Below are 22,105 nucleotides of genomic sequence, written 5' to 3'. Positions count from 1 at the left end.
TGATCTCAATAACTGAATACTCACTGCCCCCAGACTTTAACTGCTATGTTTTGTTTTGTTGTTGTTTATTTTTGCTAAACAAAAGCCTTACATCTCTGCCTTCTGAGAGATTGTTCATTCTTCAAGGCTAATCCAAAATATTACCTAGTTTAAGAACTTTTCTGTTTCTTCTTCTTTTTATTGTTTATTCTATTACAGTTGTCCCAATTTTTCCCCTTCATCCCCCTTCACTTAGCCCAGCCCTTACTTCCTCAGTTGATTCCCACACCATTGTTCATGTCTTTGGGCCATTCATATATGTTCTTTGACTAATCCCTTCCCTTTTCTTCCATCTTCCTACCCTTCTCCCCTCTTATAGCTGTCAGTCTGTTCCCTGTTTCTATACCTCTGGTCTTATTTTGCTCATTAGTTTACTTTGTTCATTAGATTCCAGTTATAAGTGAACTCATATGGTGTTTGTCTTTCACCAATTGGCTTATTTCACTTAGCATAAAAGTCTCCAGTTATACTCATGCTGTCAAAAAAGGTAGGAATTCCTTCATTTTTTCCACTATATAGCATTCCACTCTGTAAATGTACCATAGTTTTTTAATCCACTCATCTACTGGTGGGCAATTAGGCTGTTCCCAACACTTGGCTATTAGAAATAGCGCTGCCATGAACATAGGGGTGCATAAATTCTTTTGAATTGGTGTTACAGGATTCTTAGGGCATATTCCCAGCAATAGAATTGCTGGATCATAAGGCAGTTCCATTTTTAACTTGGGGTGGGGGGAATTCCATTCTGTTTTCCACAGTGGCTGCACCAGTCTGCATTGCACTAGGGTTCCCTTTTCTCCACATTCTCACCAGCACTTGTTTGTTCATCTATTAAATGATGGCCATTCTGACTGCTGTGACATGATATCTCATTGCAGTTTTAATTTGCCTCTCTCTGACGGCTAGTGATGTTAAGCATCTTTTCATATGTCTATGGGCCATCTGTTTGTCCTCCTTGGAGAAGTGTCTATTCAGGTCCTTTGCCCATTTTTTAATTGGGTTGTTTGTTGTCCTGGTGTTGAGTCATATGAGTTCTTTATATAATTTGGAGATTAAACCCTTGTCCAATGTATCATTGGCATATATGTTCTCCCATACAATCAGTTTCTTTTTTTATTTTGATGACGGTTTCTTTAGCCATGCAAAAGCCTTTTTTATTTTGATGTAATCCCATTTGTTTATTTTTTCCTTTATTTCCCTTGCCCAAAGAGATACATCAGCAAAAAATTGCTATGTGAGATACATGAAATTTTTCTGCCTATGTTTTCTGCTAGGACTTTTATGGTGTCATGACTTACATTTGAGTTTCTTATCAATTTTGAAAGAACTTTTCTGATTAACACCCAGCTCAATAAGTTTTTGAATTCTTATGGCTATCTATAACATTTCATTTCCAGCCCCCATGACCTCTCTGGTCTTGTGGTATATGCCATTGATTATTTAAAATTTGCCTTCATTCTAGATTTCAAATACCTGAGTCCAGTGTACATGTGTATGTCTCTATGTGTTACTAATTTGTATAGACTGGATTTGTATTCCAATCCCTAGCATAAAGCATACCACTCAGTACTCCAAAAATACATGTTGAATTCAATGAACATGTATTTTCTGGGTTACTAGTGTTCTAAAAAAATTATGTTCATTTATCATGGCATTAATACAAATCTACATAAATTATGCACCTGTCTGTTCTTAGCAATTTTCATTTAACTAAATGATTTCTTTCCAGTTGACAGTTTGTGATTTGTTGTCTGTGCACATATTCTTCTCATTTCCAAGATGTCCCCAACTAAGGGTTAGTTACAGAGTTGTGACTCTTTCCTCTGTCTCTTTGCCACACTTCCTGTCATCCGTCTCTATCTTGTTCTGACACAATTATCTCCCCTTCTAGTTCTATTTTTAAAAGACGACTCAGTAAAATAAATATAGGTATGTGTGGCATTATTTTCAACAGTTTACCTTACATTTAGCATATAGGAGATAAAAAAATTGTTCAGTATTCCATCCCATCCTTCTGTTTGTTTTTTAAGGGGGAGGGGTCTTTGTTTTCCTTTTATCTTCCTCCTCTGCCACTTGTACTTCCCATTTTCTCAAACTTCATTCCTTTATTTTAACTCATTCTCTATCCTATTCCTCCTTCTTCAGTCCTGGTGAGGAAACCATGTTAGAGAAAGCTGGTTAAGGACAGTAAGAACCACAGGTCAAGGAGAAAGGCTCTGGCCAGTGACATCCTAGGCTCCATCCCTTCCTCTGATCTCTCAACAACCAGTCAGCCCCCCAGTCCTATGGAGCTGCCAATAAACACCTCTTATCCTTAATTTCTTCTTTCCTACCTCAGTCATTGCTCATGGTCGATGACACACCATTGTATAATGTTCTTGCCTCATCTTTGGATTCCGTCATTTATACTGCTGTCAGAGAGAATAGTCTAAAGCGCTCACCAGATCATGTCAAAACTTTGCTTGAAGTTTTTAATGACTCGCCATCACCTAGAGAAAACCCCCAAGCTCCTCAGACACAAAGATCCAGAAGCTGCCTTATCCAGGTTTATCTCTCAATGCATTCTCTAATCACACACTGCTCTCTACCCAGCCAGCCCTCTCGCCTCATCCCGGGAAATCCTCTTCCTTCATGGAGGGGCCATTTCCTCATTCTTCAAAGACCCATTTCAAGCAAAGTTATTATGATAAAATATTTTCTCACCATCTCCCATCCAAGATAGAGCTGGTCATTTCCTCCTTTGGGCAGCATCCTATCCTACACAAACTTTAATTACTTCCCTTGTAGCACCTCTAACATTTGGTACACTTAGTAGCTACACACACAGTCAATAGAGTTAAGGTGTTTGGCTTTGGATCCTGGCTCTACCTCTTTCTAGCTGTGAGACCTTACACAGTTTATGTAACTTATCTGTGCCTCATGTTCCTGATCAGTGCAGTGGGAATACCAATAGTAACAATTCCAAAGGGCTTTTGTGAGAATTAAGTAAGTTAATATAGTCATGTGCCACATAATGATGTTTCAATCAACAATGAACCCCACATACGATGGTGGTCTTATAAGATTATAATGAAGCTGAAAACATCCTATTGCCTAGTTGTGTTGCCTAGTTTGTGGTGATGCCGGTGTAAACAAACCCACTGTAATCCAGTCATATAAAAGTATAGTATGTACAATTATATACAGTACGTAGTACTTGATAATGGCAATAAACCATGCTACTGGTTTATGTATTTACTATATACTACACTATACCTTTTATCATTACTTTAGAGTATACTCTTTCTACTGATAAAAACGTTTGCTAGATAACAGTAGGCAATGTTATACTGACAGCAGCCTCACGCATCTCGTGTTTACCACAGCTCCTGATTGCATCATTTTCTCATCTGCTTGACTTAATTTCGTGTTGTTTTGTTCATCCTGACTCCTAAGCATTTGCACAATAACAAAATCACCTAATAATTCATTTCTCAGAACATATCCTCCTCACTAAGCAACATATGACTATATAAAATCCTAAAAACAATGGCCACTTTGTGATAGGCACTGTACAAACAGTAGCTATTAAATAATTATTTTTTATCCCTTGCTTGATTTCCCCTTATGGGCAAATACCACATATAGTTGTTTTTATCCTGTGTCTATTATAGTTCCTAGGACATATTAGACACTTAATAACCATTTTATGAGAGAGTGAACAAACCAATGATAATAGGCATAAAAAAACAGACCTTTTATTTCCCCAGGTTATGACATGTCCTTTTTCCATCGTTCCCCTTAGATGTGCAGGGAACTATCAGGGTACAACACAAATGTTTGTAGTGTTTCAGTTAAGGGTTTTAACTGAGTGTTTCAACTTGCACAGAAAGTTTCTATTCCACTATCTTTTCTAATCATATGAGCACCTAGGAGTATGCACCATGGGGAAAAGGCCAGCAAAGCCAGGAACCAGGACTGGCTGCACAGCTTGTGGGGCTCAGTGCCAAATGGAAATGCGGAATCCCATGTTCAAAGATTATTATAAATTTCAAGATGACACTAAAGTGTTTAAGTGTAAATCTATTTTGAGCACAGGGATTGGTTTGACATCCCTGATTGCCTTTCCATGAAGCCAACTCTTCCAGGAATCTAACACCCTCTTTTTCATCAACTCCGACAATGTGTCTTAAGACATCGATCTAGTCTCTCTTACTGCCATATTTGTCTCTCCAATAGAGATTCGGTATTCTAGATGCTCTGTAATGCTCTTACCATGCTCCTCCACCCTCAACCGTCTAGGTGCAGTGTCCACTATCCACTAGAAAAGCCAGTGGCCTCTCCATGAATCTTAGTAATCCAAGCTGCCCATCAGCTGTCATGCTCAAAATGTTACTTTATTTATCAACAATTTACTGGGTACCAACCATTACCCAAAACTCTGCCATGGTTCTGTATATACAATAAGGTCTCATCCTCTGGTTGGCCCTATTTTATAAAGTGGTTTCTGTTTTGTTTTTTTCTGGGGAAGAAGGTAGTTGTTAATATTGAATAAAAGAAGAAAATAAGCCCTGGCTGGTGTAGCTCAGTGGATTGAGCGCAGACTGGGAACTAAAGTGTCCCAGGTTCGATTCCCAGCCAGGGTACATGCCTGGGTTGCAGGCCATAACCCCCAGCAACCACACATTGATGTTTCTCTCTCTCTCTCTGTCTATCTCCCTCCCTTCCCCTCTAAAAATAAACAAATAAAATCTTAAAAAAAAGTCTGAAAGGTTTATAAACCAAAAAAAAAAAAAAGAAGAAGAAAATATAACCGTCTGGATGCATGTGCATGTGAATATGATAAGAATCAACTAAGGGCTAAATCATAAGGAAGGAGACCCCCAGCACAGATCTCTGGAGGGCTTTTTGATGGTGTGTAGAATATCCATTAAACAAATCCAGTTTGACCTGTTATTAGATCATCCAGACCTCAGGCTCTGCCTCTTCACAGATGCCAAATGATATTCCTTAGCAGAAACAGCGGCAAAAAGTCCTATCACAGAGATGGATGGTAGAAAAAGGACAAAGAAAGTAAAATAATTGTGAGACAAGATATATGTATCACAGGAAGGAAACCGGGGTTGAGTAAGAGGAAAAGGAAATTAAATTAGAAAGTGGAAAGGAAAAAATGAAGCTTTTGGTCTGGAAAAGAAAAATCATTCTCCATGCTCCTATTACACAAATGCACTGTTGGCATCCTGTATTAAAATATAAATTCAGCACAGAGGCAATAAGGCTGGAAGTAACGTGCACAGGCAGAGAGCCAAGAGCCTCGGCTGTTGGCAGCCACTGGGCCCCGAGGGCCCCTGCAACAGAGTCCAAGTTATATCTGTCAGACACTGAGCCACTGAACACTGTTATTTCTTAGTTAAGGACTCTGATGTTGGCTTTGAAATTTTCTTCATTTGGGGAGCCATAAACAAATAGTGATTGCAGAGTAGAAAGGAAGAGAATATATTCTTACATGCTATGTCTGGTGAGGAATGATTCCAGGTGTAGTATTACTCAAATAAATACAGATAGTGGAGATGAAGGATCTCTCCAATGAAGTGCATTGTTTCTTAGGGCTGTTTATGTTTTCAATGAATATTTTTAAATCCCCTGTGAGTACTGGGGATATAGCAGTGAAGAAGAAAAATGTTCTTCTGGGACAGACAGAGAGTAAATGTGTAAGCACATAAATCAACAAGATAACTTTATATAAAGATTAAAGCATAATGAAGGAAATATCCAACTGTATGTAAAGTAATAACTGGAGAAAGAAGGTGAGGTGAGATCTGCTCAAAGGAGAGCTCAGCAAACGCTGCTTAGACAGGTGGCGTTTTTCCCAAGACTGGAATTATACGACTTAGGAAGACTGGTAGACACTGTATATTCAAGGTAAAAGGAACAGCAAGTGCAAAAGTCCTGAGGCAGGACAGATATTGACTATTCCAATGACCAGAAAGATATCCAAACTAGACAGTAGAGTGCAAGGGGAGACATATTACGGAAGGAGATGGTGGAAGTGGACAAGGGTCACTACACAGGGTCGCATAGGCCATGGTCTTGAGTCCTACATTTATTCTAAAAGCAACAAGAAATTCCTGAGGGAGTTCAAAAGAAGCGACATAATCTAATCTGAGACATTAAAGTAAAGATCACACTAGATGCTATGTGTAGAATGAATTCCAGGAGCAGAGTCAGAAATAGGAAGACCTGTTAGGAGGTTAATACAGTGGTTCAGGAAAAAAAAATACAGAGGTTTTAAATTAAGGTGAGAAAACAGAGAAGGATGGAGGGGACAGGTGCACAGAAGTGGCAGCATACTATCTGCAATGTCCTGAGATTCTGGTTAAGCGATGCCGGCACACATCCCAGAGAGGTCACCTCATGAGGACAGAGCTGGCTCCAAAAGCCTCACACTTATTAAACACCTCATTTATGGGGAAGTTACTTCCTCAAAAGCCTCAGTTATTTAGTAAATAAAACTGAAGTAATTGTCTTTGAACAAAGTCAACATATTTAAGTTGCTATGGATTACTCATAACGGAGACACTCATATCAAGCCTATTGGCATTTATTTCGCAAACAAATGTTCTTTCTTTGTTTTGTGTTTTAAGTATGGTTGCTCTGTTTTCCATCCCAGGAGAGATCAGCTGGAGCTCCTCAGAAGTGAGCAAGCAGTGTCTGTAAAACCTGGCAAAGTGGGAGCAGTAAAGAAAATAACTGATATCCAGGCAATGAAGAAGGAGACCTACACATACACATACATAGATGCCCACACACACAAATAAACAAACATTAGTTAAGGACTCAGAAATATTTTAACCTGAAGTTACACAGGAAAATGACCCCACTGACCACACTAGCAAGGGATTTCAAAGTCATTCCTGAGGGCTCACATCAGGGACAACTTTTTATCACAAAATAATTCTAAACCATAGAAACCTCTCCTTCTGTGTTCCCATAATGCCCCTTTGCTTCTCTTCCTCAGGGTGCTTACTGCGTTGTTATTTTCTCTTTCCCTTTCTCCTGCCCTCGCCCCATATTTAGCACTTCCAAGGGCAGCCTTTTAATGCCCATTTTATCTCTGTGTCTCTGGGATCAAACACAGTTTCCTGCATAAAGTAGACACTCAACCCAAGTGTAGGAAGAGCCATTGAGTGACAGCTATTAATTTCCCTCTCAAAGAGACAGCCTGAAGCCCAATAACAGCAGCTGCTTTATCAGTGGATAAAGCATTCCCAAGCTTTACAGAGATAGTATAAGTACAGCATCAGCTTTCTTAATTTTTTTTAAACAGGTGGATAGAAAGTTTTAAACTACTGCCATTTGGCAGACCAACTAAGGTGGGCTTAGGCAACATGGCTGATCTAATTATAATTTTGGTTTTGCCTGATGTGTTTTATTCTGATGTGCATACTCTGTGCTCCATATGCATTTAAAGATTTAATTAAATGTTTTATTATAGGAAACACAGTGCCAAATATCAGCATCATTACCATATTTTTTCCTAGAAACTGCCATTCCCTCATTTACTTTTGAAATTTTAATACAAATCAGGGTTACATTTAATTGGGAATATTGACATGGCCATCAACAAAAATGTCCTGTTTCTTGTTATAAGTAGGCTGTCATTGCAAAGTAAGCTCCATCAGGGCAAAAAATATACCCTGCCCAACTGAGCCTCAGTGGTGCTGGACATGGGTAGCTTGCCCACAGTAGATTCAGGCTGAGAGAAAGAAGGAATAGCTACGCAAGAAATCCGAAGCAGTGCCTTTTGGGCACAGAACACAAAAATGGAGCAAAGCAACATCAACAGAACACAAGACAGAGCAGTCACAACAACAGTAACGACAACGGTAATAATAATAAAGGAAAGAAGGGAAGCATTACTATGATAATCAAATATTCCATTTTATGACATTCTGACATGCCAGTACACACCCTACAAAGACTTATGGTGGTTTTCTTTTTCTTCCTCAAAATGCCCTTTGTTAAACCACACAGGTGGTCAAAGGTCTTCATTGGAAAAAAAATCTCATTCCTGCCTGGCTTTTCAGAGTGACTTGGAATACAAAATATTTTAAATGGTCATTATAGAAAAAATTTTCTCTTCAGAATCCAAATTTATAGAAATTTTAATTTTCACTAAAATGAGTTCCAAACTTCTTGAAAGCAACAGAATTCCCATCCACCCTCACTTTTTTCTTTTATTTAAAAAATCTTGGCACTGTGGATGAACTCTCCCTATGTGTAAGGGATGCAAAGCCAAGCTGCCCTGGTGGTTTCGGTGTGTGAGAGCATGAAGGTATGTGAAACAGTGGGGATCGGAGTCAAGGGGGGTCCTGGTAGGATGCTGAGATGCCTACCTCTGAGGCATTCCTTTTTCCAAAGACTGCTTTATGAGGATATATCTATTCCTAAGAGGCCTAGGAATCCAAATCAGAGGGGGCATATATAATCTTAACAACTACCCAGGGCTCCCTCCTCCTGTTCTAGGAACAGTGTATGTGCAAATACTTCTCATCTACTTGGCACGGTTCCATTTGTTCTCCCCTCCTACCTGCTCTGCGCACTTACCCCTCTAACCCCTCTCTTTTCCCTTCAACCTTCACTTTGAGGAAATTGGGAAGAATATTCTAGAAGAGGAGCTTGAGCTTTTTCAGGAAACAGAACAGGGACCCTTTTGAGAGAGAAAGAGAAGAGAGTGAAGGAGTTTTTGTATTATCCTTCTAAGGCTAGAAGACAATATGTCATTTCTTTTTGGCGTAGTTGCTTTAAAGATCTTGCCTCAAAGAAAAAGGATGAAAGGGAGAATAAAGACCTTCTTCCTTCACACCTGAAAGGACGAGCAGAAAATTAAGACCATTGTTGATTAATCAGGTTGTCTACTTTTGAAAATTATTATTATGATTGCAATGACCCCACTTCTTTTATTATGATTTCTTTTTGTCATTGTTTAAAGTTGATTTTTGCAATGTTTTACATGCTTTAATGAGAATTATGGGCACTATTAAATTGTTCTAGTGCTGTCATTACAATGATACCACATGAATGGGATTACAGTAAACAAAAAATAGGCCTTAAATTAAAAATTATTTTAAAAAGAACTTCATCTAATTGCCTAAATATGACACATGAAACAGCATTAAAAATCAATGCCACTACACTTTTAAATTGATAGGATCTTAATTTTAACTAAAACCACATTTGCATGTAAGTACCCAGCTGGATAAAATGCTTAAAATTCAGGGGAAGATAAAAAATAATCTAAATCATTTTGTCTATATAGAGTCAAATACTTGGATATGTACAAGGAACTAGACTAATGCACATAGTAATCAATCTTGACATAACAAATATTTAAAAACACATTTTAAAAAACACTCAGGAGAGCACAGAGAATCTGTATCTGTTGGAGATGCTGAACATCCCATGACATTTGAGTTTTGACTTTAAAAGGAGGTCCAGCCTTCCTCACTAGCAGCCATGTGACCTTGGGGTATTATTTAACCCCAATAAACAATTAATTTTCAACATATAAAATGGGCATAATGATATGTACATTTGATATTCTCAAAATGGGCATTGTGAAATCTTCTAGGGAATTCAATTTGAAAAAAGTAGACATGTGCTTGCTGTTCCTCAAGAATTAATATCCAACTGGAACCTCAGAATTTGACTAAATTATGTTACCCCCAAATCCATGTTTGCATACTAACCCTGGAAAGCTTGTACATGACCTTATTTAGAAATAGGGTCTTTATAGATATAACTAGCTAAAATGAGATCATTATTAGGTGGGCTCTAGCCCAATATGATCAGTGGCCACATAAAAAGGGGTCATTGGAACAGACAGATACAGGGAGAACACTGTGTGCAGAGCCCCAGAGAGAAGATAGCCATCTATAAGCCAAGGAGAGAGACTCAGAACAGATATTTCCATACAGCCCTGTGAAAGAACCAACCCAGCTGACTCTTTGATCTCAGACTTCCAGCCTCCAGAATTATGAGACAAGCATTTTCTCCTGTTTAAGGCATGTGGTTTGTGGAACGTTGTCAGGGCATCCCTAGCAAAGATGCAGGGGCTTTGCGAATATAATTAAGATGAGGTCATACTGGATTAGAGTGGGCCATAAATTCTATGACTGGTGCCCTTATAGGAAGGTCATGTGGAGACTCAGAGATGCTGGAAGACACACAGGGAGGAAAGCACTATGATAACAGAGGTAGACACTAAAGTGATGCAACTACAAGCCAATGGCAGCCAAGAACTGCTGGCCACCACCAGAAGCTAGGAGCAAGGCAGGGAGAGTCTCCTCCGTTGACGTCCCCAGAAAGAACCAAGCTTGCCAACTCCTTGATTTTGGACGTCTCCACTCCAGAACTATGAGAGAACAAATCTCTGCCCTTTTAAACCACAGTTTGCGACAATTTGTTACAGCAGCCCTAGGAAACCAACATAGAAAGTGTTTATATGAAGCTGTCCACTTGTAAAGAGCTCTAAAGATTTATGATTAAAAAATATAGCTTCCACATCTAGTACAGAATTTAAGATTATCAAATTCAAAATGCACTTAAGATTATTACTACCAAATTTATACACCAATGTGACTTTTAAGTTATTTTTCAATTACAGTTGACGTTCAATATTATATTAGTTTCAGGTGTAGAGTATAGTGGTTAGACATTTATGTAGTGTACAAAGTGATCTCCTTGATAAGTCCAGTACCCACCCGGCACCGTACATAGTTATGGCAATATTATTGATTATATTCCCTTTGCTGTACTTTACGTCCTGTGACTATTTTGTATTGTCAATCTGGAGTTCTTTACCTCCTCAACTTTTTCACCCTAAACCTCCTCACACACTAGTTATTTTTGAAGTTGGCCATTTCTTAAACTACTTTACCACTATGTGAGAAGGAAGAAAAAGAGTATGTATAAGAGAAATATTAAAGGCCAAAAGATTACCAACAAAATCTGTAATGGTAAGTAATATAGAAATGAATTAAAACAAAGATCATATCATAATTATTAAGCTAATAGTGTGTTGGATATATGAAAACAATACATAAAGAAAATGTTATTACACTGGATAGGAGAAAGGAAAGCAGTTTCTACAAAGGATTTATTTTATGGCATAACTTTTTGCTGATGGCATAGGTCTTAAATGTTTTCAATTTCAACCCAAGTTTCTATAAGAAAAAAAGTATTTATTCTCTCAGAAAATGGAGTTGGACAACTATAATGGCCTTTTAATCATCTGCTTCAGGAGACTATCTCTGCCTGTCAGTAAACAATGGAGCAATTGATGTCGTTCTTTTAGAACATTACAGCCCTTTAGATCTACTTCAGTTCAGAGTTTCAGCTTAAACAGCTCAGCTTTGAGATGACTTAACCACATCTGTCCAGGGCTACTAACACAAATATGAAGAAAAACCACTCGTTCATCTTGTTTCTCATTTATCTTTAAACTCAAAGTAAACTAGATGTGATTTTTCTAAGAGCAAATTAGCTGCCATTTCCTGTGTGATCTGGAATCCCACATAAACAGTTGCTGTTTTGTTATTTTGTTTTATCCCCTCTGTTCTAAAATAATCTCCTCAAAGAAAATACAGTTGGTCATCAACAAATTCCGTATCTTTGGGCAAAATACTTAACCTCTTTTGTCCTCCATTTCTGCATTTGTGGCATGGGAATAAGGACATCATAGGATTGTTGTGGTATTCAATTAATTAATAAGGCTAAATGTCTAAAACACATTAAGAGTTGACCAGTTTTAATTCTATCACCATGACCATTAATATTACACAGAAAAAACTAAAATGGGAGCAATCAGAAGAGATTAGAACCCCACTACCATTTCTACCCATGTACTGATAGCCTCTGCCTAGTTATGTGCTCATCTAAAGGATCTATCTATGATCTTTTTAATCCCAAACCTTCTATTGTGCACTATGCCCATCTTTCTCTCAGGATATTGTTCTAGCAGGCTACCATCTTTCTCCTATATTTTTCATTGTTCACCTTCCTTCTATATACAAACATTTATTTATTTCTTCAGTCTTAGCTACATCATCAAAAACAACCTCTATTGTTCTTGTGTTCCCATGTTTTTCTACTCCTTTTTGTATAAAAATTCCTTAAAATGGTTATATTTATGTTCATTGGCTACAAACCTTCTTCCATTCGATTGCAGCCCCACTCCATGTGCCACCCCCAATCACCCTACAAAAGTTCCGTGGTCAGAGTTGATCACTATATCTTATTTTTATGTATTTTCTTTATTTCGCTTCCAGGGCAACAACAACAACAAAAACTATTGCTTTGCATCATATCTCAAAATGCAACACTTTCCAGTCTCCACTGCCTTCCCCTTCTCCTCCCAGACCTCTTCATGTTGGAATGTCCCATGGCTTAGCTTTGGTAACTTTCTTCTGATTTCTTTTATTTGTACTCAGCTTCATGACTCCAAATCCTCACCTTCTATATCACAATGACTGCCAAGTTTGTATGTCCGCCCAGACCTCACTCCTGAACTCCAAACTGGTTCCTTGATATCCACAGTTGGATATCTACAAGTTACATGAATTTAAACATGCCCAAAACTAAGCATCATCTTTCTACTGCACCTCCCAACTAAACCATCTTATCTTCGATTTTTTTCTATCTGAATTGATGACAAATCTGTTCTTCTAGGCACTCAATCTACTCTTAATATATCAACCTGGATGATCTCTTCAGCATAAACTCAGATTATCTGAATCATCCCCTCTCTTTTTCTACATTTTCCAGGTGTACAGCACCACTAGATGTTCCTTGAACACCCAAGAGGGACCCTCACCTTAATGCATTTGCCTCAGTTGTCCTCAGGTACCCACTTCACTTTCTTCCCAGTGAGGACTATTCTGATTATCATATTTAAATGTACCTTCGTCCTCCACACCAGCACTCCTGATCCTCTATACTCTGTTTATTTTCATCCTACACCTTTTAAATGTGGTTGTTTATTGTCTACATTTGTCTCCACACACTAGGATGTAGTAAGCTTTAGAAGGGAAATATTTGTTTTGTTTTTCATTTGCTTCTCTGATATATTTCTGAGATCTATAGCAGTAATCTAGTTGGCATGGTATAGGGACTTAATAAATATTTATTAAATGAATAAATAAATTAAAAATATATCAGCAAGAAACAGAACATTCTAGAATATAATCTTTTAAAGGTCCTAAACATGTTGATAGTGACAGGAGTCATTATATATATATATATATACATAATTTTGGAAAAATCATTGTCTGTTCAACAAACAACCAAACAAATCCTAAATCTGTAGAAAAGTTTTTTAATGAGTTAAATATTATTTCAGGTAAAGATGATTAAGCATATCATATGAAAACAAAATACTTACAAAAAGCACTAATAAAATGCTCAACAAGTCAAGAATTGTACCAGGGACATCTAGAGATTTTTATTTTCTGTACACTAAAAATTAGGGTAAATAAAAAAACAATTTCTTGACATTGCAAAAATAAAAATTAACTCTGTATTCATCTAAAAAGATGAATAGTCAACTAATAGTCAAATTACTGGGAGAATACAAAGTTATACAGCTATAGGATATCCATGAGCCAGTCGATTTGTCTCTGGATTCTCTGCCTCTCTGGTACCTCTTTTTCATATTACTGCCTGATATTTGACCACTGTACCATTTGCTGACAACTCTGAGAGAAAGCAAACCTGAGGGAAAAAATGAAACACGAGCAAAATAAAGCTTCTCTTGATATCAGCCAGGAGACTACACTGGGCTCTTGGTCCAGACAGTGAGAAAAGAAAAAAAACATGGAAGCTATTTAAAAGTATTCACTAAAATTAGTACAGGAAATGTTTTCTGGAAATCAGCTGCTAATATTAGCTGACCCAATTCAATTGAGGTGAACATTAAATTTGTCTTAAATAGAGTCAAGTGATAAAATAAAAAGAATTCATAATACATTTAAATGTGCAAATGAAGGAAGAAAAAAGGGAGGGTAGGAGGGTGGAGAGATACAAGCGTCTAACATAGAAATTATCTACAGGAAGAAATATAGCATAATGAAAAGGCATCTAATATAAGCAAGAACTGGGAACAAATCTGACTCCACCACTTACTACCAGTAGGAAACAGGTTGAAATATTTAACTCATAACCTACTTTCTTATCTGTATAATAAGAATAGCAGTAAACTTTTCTCATAAACTTTTTGTGATAAATTATGTCTGGATAAATTCCAGCTTCTATCACATGTTATTAGCCTACTTCTCCAAGTAATGATAGTCTTCTCATTTTAAGCCTCATCTTTTCTTTCAATTTTACAAAGATAAAACCCTAAAGAAATATCTAGAGAGTAATTAACATATAGCCAAAACTGTCATGGGAAAAATAAAAAGCTAGTTGAAAAAGTGCAACTGGGACCTGTTTTAAATGAAAGGCAGCCTACTGGCAAAAATATGTTTTTCTTCAATTGCACAGGAAAATATAAAAGCTCTAATTAAAAACTACGGCAAGGCATCTCTTGGAGGAGGAAGAAGATTTTCTTCCTTCTATACAGACTAAAATGCAAAAAAATGCTTTGTTCTTTGAAAACTTAGTTGAAAGTAAGTTCTATGATGAGAAGGATCTTTGTTTCATTCATTACGAACTCCCTCGAATAGTTCAGGTCTTATAATTGCCAATTAAGAAATAGTTTTGAATGAATACAGTACACACTTGGCACAGGGGTGGGGTCCATCTGCCTCTGCAGTTGACCATATACAATTTAAAAAGTAATAACAAGCCAGAATTTAACACCTATATTATTCACACCTACATAAAATGCAACATAACTATTTTTATGGTTTATGAGCTATCATTTATAAACACTAGAATTTTGTTGAAAAACTGCATAGTCCATATGCAATATCTATTAGTATATGAACAAAGATAAAATATCTAATATTTTATTGAACCAAGATAATATGTTCTTGAAGTGACCAGAATATAGACCCTTTATAATAGAGAAGGAAAAAATGTTAATGTTCAGAGAAAAATTTCTACTCCTCTGCTTAGAAGTCAAGCTCTAAACTTTAGCTTTGTTTATTTTAAAAAGACCATGTAAAAATAAAATTTAAATTCCTTGTTATTTAGATGTGGGATGATGTAAGACAACTATAATATTAGCAGGATATAATATTTTAGAATGTTTACTATAAAAACACAATAGATATGGACTGTAAATAACACAGAATAAAGTGGTGATCTATAGACATTGTCCTCGGGCTAATTATGAATTCGTTCAAAATTTACCAAAAGAAATAGCACAGCCTACTTCCCTCCTTGCCAACTCTCTCATAAAGCAGATAGAACCAACAACCCAAAGGGTAATGAAAAAGAATTCTCTAATGAATCCATTCCCCTCTGAAGTTGTATTAGAAGAAAGGTCACTTTCTCACTTCCTAGCTTATCTTTTGGTGCCCTTCTCATTTTTTGATTGTTGATATTTTTATGTATTATGCTGCATTTATGCATTCTTCAGTAGCATCTTTATTTATGACTCTGTGAATCAACATCTCTGTGATAAGAGGTGAAAGTCACTTAGCTAATTACACATACATACTTGAAAAGTTGCATAATAATAACCATTGCAGTATTGTACATTAGTTGAAGAGATGTAAATTACTACAGTGATTCTCATTTGAGGAAAGACAAGAGATTTTGTTTTAGTTGTTTAAAACACCCTTCTTAGTTGCCCGCACATCCACCTTCTTAAATATACTACAATTTTAACCCAAACCATGGTATCAATAACAAAATAAAGGTTGAGTCTCATTCTACCAGTATGCCCAAAGACATAAGAACAAAAACAAAGCAAAACAAAATTCAATTCAGTGCAAATACTTCTGATCTGCAGGCAAGACTTTTTTTATGTGAAGCTTCTTCCACACAGTACAATCCCGGTAAAACAGAACAGGTTAGTCACCCCCATCCACGAGGATCATTGTAATGAAATCTGACTTGGCCCAGCCAGGAGATTAGAAGCACATAGAGAAACAGAATGTACAGCACTAGAATATTAAGATGACTTCTGTATGAAGATTGGAAATTCTACAAAGTTATGAATAAGGTCAAAATAACACTTAGATGATTTACTGCCATAGAAAATCATAATCTTCTATGAGTGATTTCCTGCATGTTACATAAAAATGAAGTGTGGACAAGCTACATTCAGATGCAAGCTTGCAGCTGTCAGTGTCTACATTTGCTCAATCTGGCTAGAGGATGATTTGAAGGTTGATTTAATTGTAGCTTCTGAATCATGTTCTTCTCTATGTTTTAAAGTGTTTAACATAAATATAAAAATGTTAAAGTAATTTTAAGACTGTAAATATTTAGTATAAAAATCTGCAAAATCTCATTCTCTTCTGGGAGAGTAACTAAAAAATGAAAAGACTATCTGGGAAAAATACCATTACCTAATAATAAAAATTGCCCAATAGTTGTGTCAAGTTTACCCTTACATGAGAAAGTTCACAGGGTGTTCAGAAGGAACTAAAAACAAACAAACAAAAAACTAAGTCCATGACTGAATTTATCAGTTTTAAGAGGAATAGAAATCTCTGTAGAAGAATTCAGAGTTCAAAAGTTTACCAGTTGGGAAGGAAGCACTGTTTGGGTTCCTTACAGGCAACATAATAGCCTAAGTATCTTTTCCTCAACACACCAACTCAAAGTAGAGATTCAAGTCCTACGGATGCTACCAGCACCAGAACACAAAGCACCACCAATGAGCTCTGTAAATCTCATCTACTCACCTAGACTCTCCTTAACCATCTTTCTATTCCTTGACAGCCTTTATTAAATTCCACATATTACCTAACCATTCACTTCCCAACATCAGCACATCAGCCTTAGGGAGAATATCTGGTTCTTCCTCTGAAAGCTTTTTCCCATTGTTTTATTTCCACTTTTATACATACCTCCTTTTCTACATATTTTCTTGCCGGGTTTTCTGGCACATTCCTTGGATATTCTTTTTACTGAAAAATGAATAGAAGACTAGAAAATAACATGGCGCTCCATTACAGACCGCCGTAACATGCAACACCACTATCTAACTTAATATGCTCCTGTTTTTACTGAGTGCGAAAGGTCCCCAATTTGTTGAGCCTGCACATGCAATGGAGAGATGTTGATGCATCTTCTCAGAAGTCATTCGGTAGGAAATGGAAAGGAGGAACCCATTTCTACCTAAATATACGTGCTGTGGAGGAAAGAAAATGAGTAGGCACAGGAAATAAATAAGAACAGGTACACCAACACACATAAACAAAAAGAGCAGCATGCACGCATGTAAAATATGTCTACATGCCAACAGGAAAAGCCATGCATGCTACCAGTACACATGAAGTAATATTGTTAAAACTTAGAGTAGAAAAGAAAAATATAAATATATCTCCCTGGTTTTCCTGCAGTGAACTCACCATCCTCAGTTGGGACATATATGTTTAAATACAGGCAATCTTCACTCTGGTCTTGTACATATGATGAAACCACATCCAAGTTATTAGTAAACCACACAGGAAGCATGACTTCTGGCAATCGGCCATCAATGATATTCTGGGGACACACTGGAGCAAACTGTGTGGCATTCCTGACATCTGACCAGGGAGACGGTGGTTCCGGAGGCTGAAAACGATGTTCCCCTGTTGGTGGTGCTGCATATGGAACCCCAAGAAACTGAATAACAGGCCCCAAAATTTCATTATTGAGTTCTTTTTTAATCCCTCTTATCTTGCCAAAGTTGGTAGTCACCAGTGGATCTGCATCATCCAGTTTTTGGGAGATCACCTGGGCAGCCTGGAGCAAACATCCCAACACACAGAGAGTCAATGAGGCACCCGATCTCCTGTGTGCCAAGCATGCCATCGCTGCTCTCCAAACATAATTTGGCCACGTGTATCTGGGTAGTGCCATGGTCCCACATTAGTTGTCCAGTTGTCCGGTTACAGTGAGGCAAAGTATTTGTATCCACTTGAGAGAGACCTTATAATGGCAGAGTACACCTCCTTTCTTAAAGGTGAGCTTGTCGAGAAAAGCTCAGAAAGCTTTTCTTGCAGCCAGGACCTCCCATTGATTTCACAGGTGTTGAAGGAGCATCTTCAATCATCACTACTTATCAGACCATATCCTATTGACCATTCTGTATTCCATGGTAGCCATGCAGTGAGAGTGGCCATTGACTGTGGATTTCCCTCTTATAAATCAAATCCAGTTAGCTGCAGGTCTAAATCCTAGAGAAAAATGAAAATAACTCATTAGTACAGACAAGCTAAAATAGACAGAATGATAACTAGATGTTTTACAAGCTACAGGACACATTAATAGTGGCTAGAGTCAAGTAAGTTAAATATTACTATAGGAAAATTAGGGTTTGACATGAGATGACAAGTGAAATACCTATTAGACTGAAAAATGTCTCTGCCAACTTTATACACTTTCAAGTGGAGGCAGGCCTTGTCAGAAATACAATTTCAAGAGCATTTCACAGTACAGCTTTTTAAAAAGTTATGTGTGAAATTTCCCCTTTATTGATAGCCTTCAGTCACTTCAAAGAGACACATAATTATCAGCAAACATGCTCAAAATTAGAATTTGATAGCATAAAACCTTTTAAAAATATTGATAATTAGTACAATGTAAGCATAATCTTCAAGAATGAGTAAAGAACAAACAAAAAGTGGTCCCCAATCCCATGCTATGCAGAAAAAACAAAGCTAAAGTTATAACAAGAAAACTACTATTAGATGAACTATGATCATTTAAATACAGCTACCTAATAAGGTAAACCTCCTTGCTAGTTCTCAAAAGTCTGCATATAATCATTAACTACAGGCCCCTCACCTTAAATTAAGATGCAAAAATTTTAAACACAAAGCAGCTTTAGATACAATGTGAAAAGGAGACGGAGATTGGCATCATTTTTGTAGGGAGTTTTTTAATCATCTAGCAATACAGATTAGATATTAGTAAATCTGCAATGTAAAAATTAATTTCTAAGTCAAAGTGAATATATTTTAAATTATAACTTTTGTTCTCATTATTTGTTAGAAATCAGAAAAAGACTACCAAAAAAAAATGCTGCTCAGTAAGTTAAAAGAACAATCATATGTAATCATGGCACCATGCATATTAACACTGATAAAACATCTAACACTGTTTACCCAGTTCAACTTAAAATGCATCAGAATAAAATATAACATTCAATGCAGTGCAATTCACAGTGTAATGTTACATTAACTGCAAAATAGCATACAACTCGACAAATCTGTCTTTTCTTATTCAAGCAACCTTTTAAAGTGCTCACTTTGAAAATAATAGTGTTGATATGTATGACAGATGCTTCTGTCATATTATGGAAAGATGCCTGAAGATGCGCTGGTCTGGCAGTGAGGCTGCCCTGACTGTGTTATTGAAAAGGTGATTGTAGAAACCGGAGAGGGCAGCAAGAGATTTGGTTCAGGCCCAGTGTTCCTTTAGCTCTTAACAATCCATCACAGAAGGCAATAAGGAGATAAATGTCTTTCTTCAAAGATACTTCAGTGTTAATTCGAATACCTTTGCTGTGAAAGCACATTATCATACAAAAGACAGGCTTAGACCTATCCCATTCCTGTCCTAGAATTCTCATATATTGAGGATTTAGCTACACAAACCCATTTCTGTCTGGAGTATATTATGCTTATTCTTGTGCAGAATCCAGGTGGGTCGCAGCATGGCTGAGTCTTTCCTGGTAACACTGTGGTGTTAAAAAGCACACTTTTTGTACCTAAAATAAGGAGCCTGTGGGGAGGCCTGAAAAGTCTCCATCAGCCTAGTTTTCAAGTAAAACAATTTCTAAAAGTTGTTCTTTACATACTTCTTATTTCATTAATATTTCATTTGTTCAGTTATTAACGAAGTGACACTTCTTTTTGTATTTACGAATCCTTACCTGTGTTAAAAATAAAGGGGATCCTGCTTCCCACCGATGTTCCACTTAACACAGACTGTGAAGGATACAAATTCTGTATGCCATGGCAAATTTTCAAATTAGAATAATGCTTAGTATCTGAGGTTACAAAATGTCCCATTTTTTCAATGGGCTTAATGTACGGAGAACTACAATATTAACCCCAAAGATCTTTCAGAAGTTGCTGTTATAATAGCAGTCATCCAAGTCTAATACGAAAATATAGCTTGCTTAAATAACTGAAATTAAAAATATACATAGATGTATTTTTCCTACTTATTGGTCCTTCCTTAGTACATGTCAAACCCCTAGTTTCATGCATTTACCCCTCATTCACAACAACCTCATTATGTAAGTTCAACATTGTCCCCTTTTCACTCATGAGGAACCAAGAGTGAAGGAGGTTAAAAATCTTGGCCAAGGTCTCTCAGCTGATTAGCTGATCAATAGCAGATCCAGGAGCCCAGTGACATCTGATTTAAAGGCCATCCTCTTGATCATTGTACATGATATAGTCTTTAACTCTGCAATTAGCACTTTAAAAAATGATCCTAGCACATTTAAAATTGAATTGTAAGAGTATTTTAAGTTCCTTCAGAAGATAGAGTCTACATAAATACTCTGACAGTTTTATCAAAACAGGTCTACCCTGTTCTTAATGAAAGTTTAGATTTTATTGTTACATTTTTTACCTTTTCAGCTTCACATTGAATTCAGTGATTGACTGTTTATGTTAAAATAATGGGTAACTAAAAAAAAAATCACTACTACATAACAGCCTAAATGTCCACTAATAGATATTGATAAATGAATTATGATATATTCACAAATTAAAATTCTGTACTTCAATGAAAATAAGGGACCTCAACCTAAATATATCAACATAGATAAATATCAAAAATTTTGAATAAAGTTGCAGAAGACCTGGTGCAGTAAAATGCTATTAAATAAAGCATAAAATATGTAAAACAGTACCATATATTATTCACAGATACATAAATATGTATTAACAAGACATTTGTCATCCCTGGGTAAGGAGGAAAGAGAATGAAATTAGGTCTAGCTAATAATTAATTAATTCACACAATTGATTAATTAATTGAAACCTAAGATGGATAATCCTTGGTGAAGCCTTTTAAACCAGCTATTAATTAAGTTTTACATATATTAGCATTCCATAGTGTTGGGTGATAACACACACACACACACCTTTGCTATGGAATTCTTCATATTTTCCTGTATGTTTGAAATGTTTTATAACAAATATATTAAAATAATGAGGTCAGAAAAGTCTTACTCAGCAGACCAGGCAAGTAGATGAGCCTATTAATCAGTACAGGACTAACTTCATCTGACTCTGAAGTCTGTGGAGATACTGGCTCACAAATCCCTCCATTAGTTCTCCCTTTGGGTTAAAGCCTGTATTACCACACTGAGAGAAATAAAATAAAAAATAAAGAATACTTAAAAGACATAAATGGGAATATATTATCTCACTTGTATTAATTCATTAAAATAACTAGTTTGATCAGCTAGTTTGTTCCTAAGTGAGCCAGACCAAAGAGATGATTACAGAGAGAGTAGAGAACTGTCTGGGATATTAGATAATCACAGTGGGTGGGCCACGTTCATCAATTTTTCACTCAATCAACAAACATTTGCTAGCTGTCTGCAAAGTGCAGGCCATTGTGCTAAATGTTACAAAAATTTAAAGACAAGTACAATCCAGTCACTGCTTCTAAATAGCTACAATATTGTAAAGGGATGAGTAACATAAAGAATGGTGTTAATGCAGGTTGGAATGTGACATTTGTTCAGTAAATACATGAGGAATGGGGGAGGTGGTGCTCAGCAGGAAGTCTCTGACTTCTAACTTTACATAGCTTTTCATGTGTTGTCTTTTTAATTTCTACCTTGCTTTGCTTTTGTTCTATTGTTGAACTCAACTCACCCCACTAGCACCTCCACTGAATTTCTAATCCAAGGGCAAGGATTTCATGTTGATGTGTTTTTTTCAATAATATCTTTATA

At 36.7% G+C, this 22,105-nt stretch overlaps 1 protein-coding gene across 5 annotated transcripts in view; it reads right to left on the bottom strand.

Annotated features, from left to right (window-relative positions):
* NLGN1 (neuroligin 1) overlaps positions 1 to 22,105 on the bottom strand; it is a 769,628-nt gene that overhangs the window by 595,912 nt on the left and 151,611 nt on the right. For all 5 annotated transcript variants that reach the window (XM_036017708.1, XM_036017707.1, XM_028504805.2 and 2 more), the window contains exon 2: positions 17,547 to 18,356. In XM_036017708.1, coding sequence (XP_035873601.1) covers positions 17,547 to 18,039 — 493 coding nt within the window. In that variant the 5' untranslated portion in view covers positions 18,040 to 18,356. The remainder of the gene's footprint in view (positions 1 to 17,546; positions 18,357 to 22,105) is intronic.

Source organism: Phyllostomus discolor, chromosome 2 (genome assembly GCF_004126475.2).
Source record: "Phyllostomus discolor isolate MPI-MPIP mPhyDis1 chromosome 2, mPhyDis1.pri.v3, whole genome shotgun sequence".
NCBI classification, from domain to species: Eukaryota; Metazoa; Chordata; class Mammalia; order Chiroptera; family Phyllostomidae; genus Phyllostomus; species Phyllostomus discolor.
Note: the sequence above shows the minus strand (reverse complement) of the source record. Positions and strands in the feature narration are given on the sequence as shown.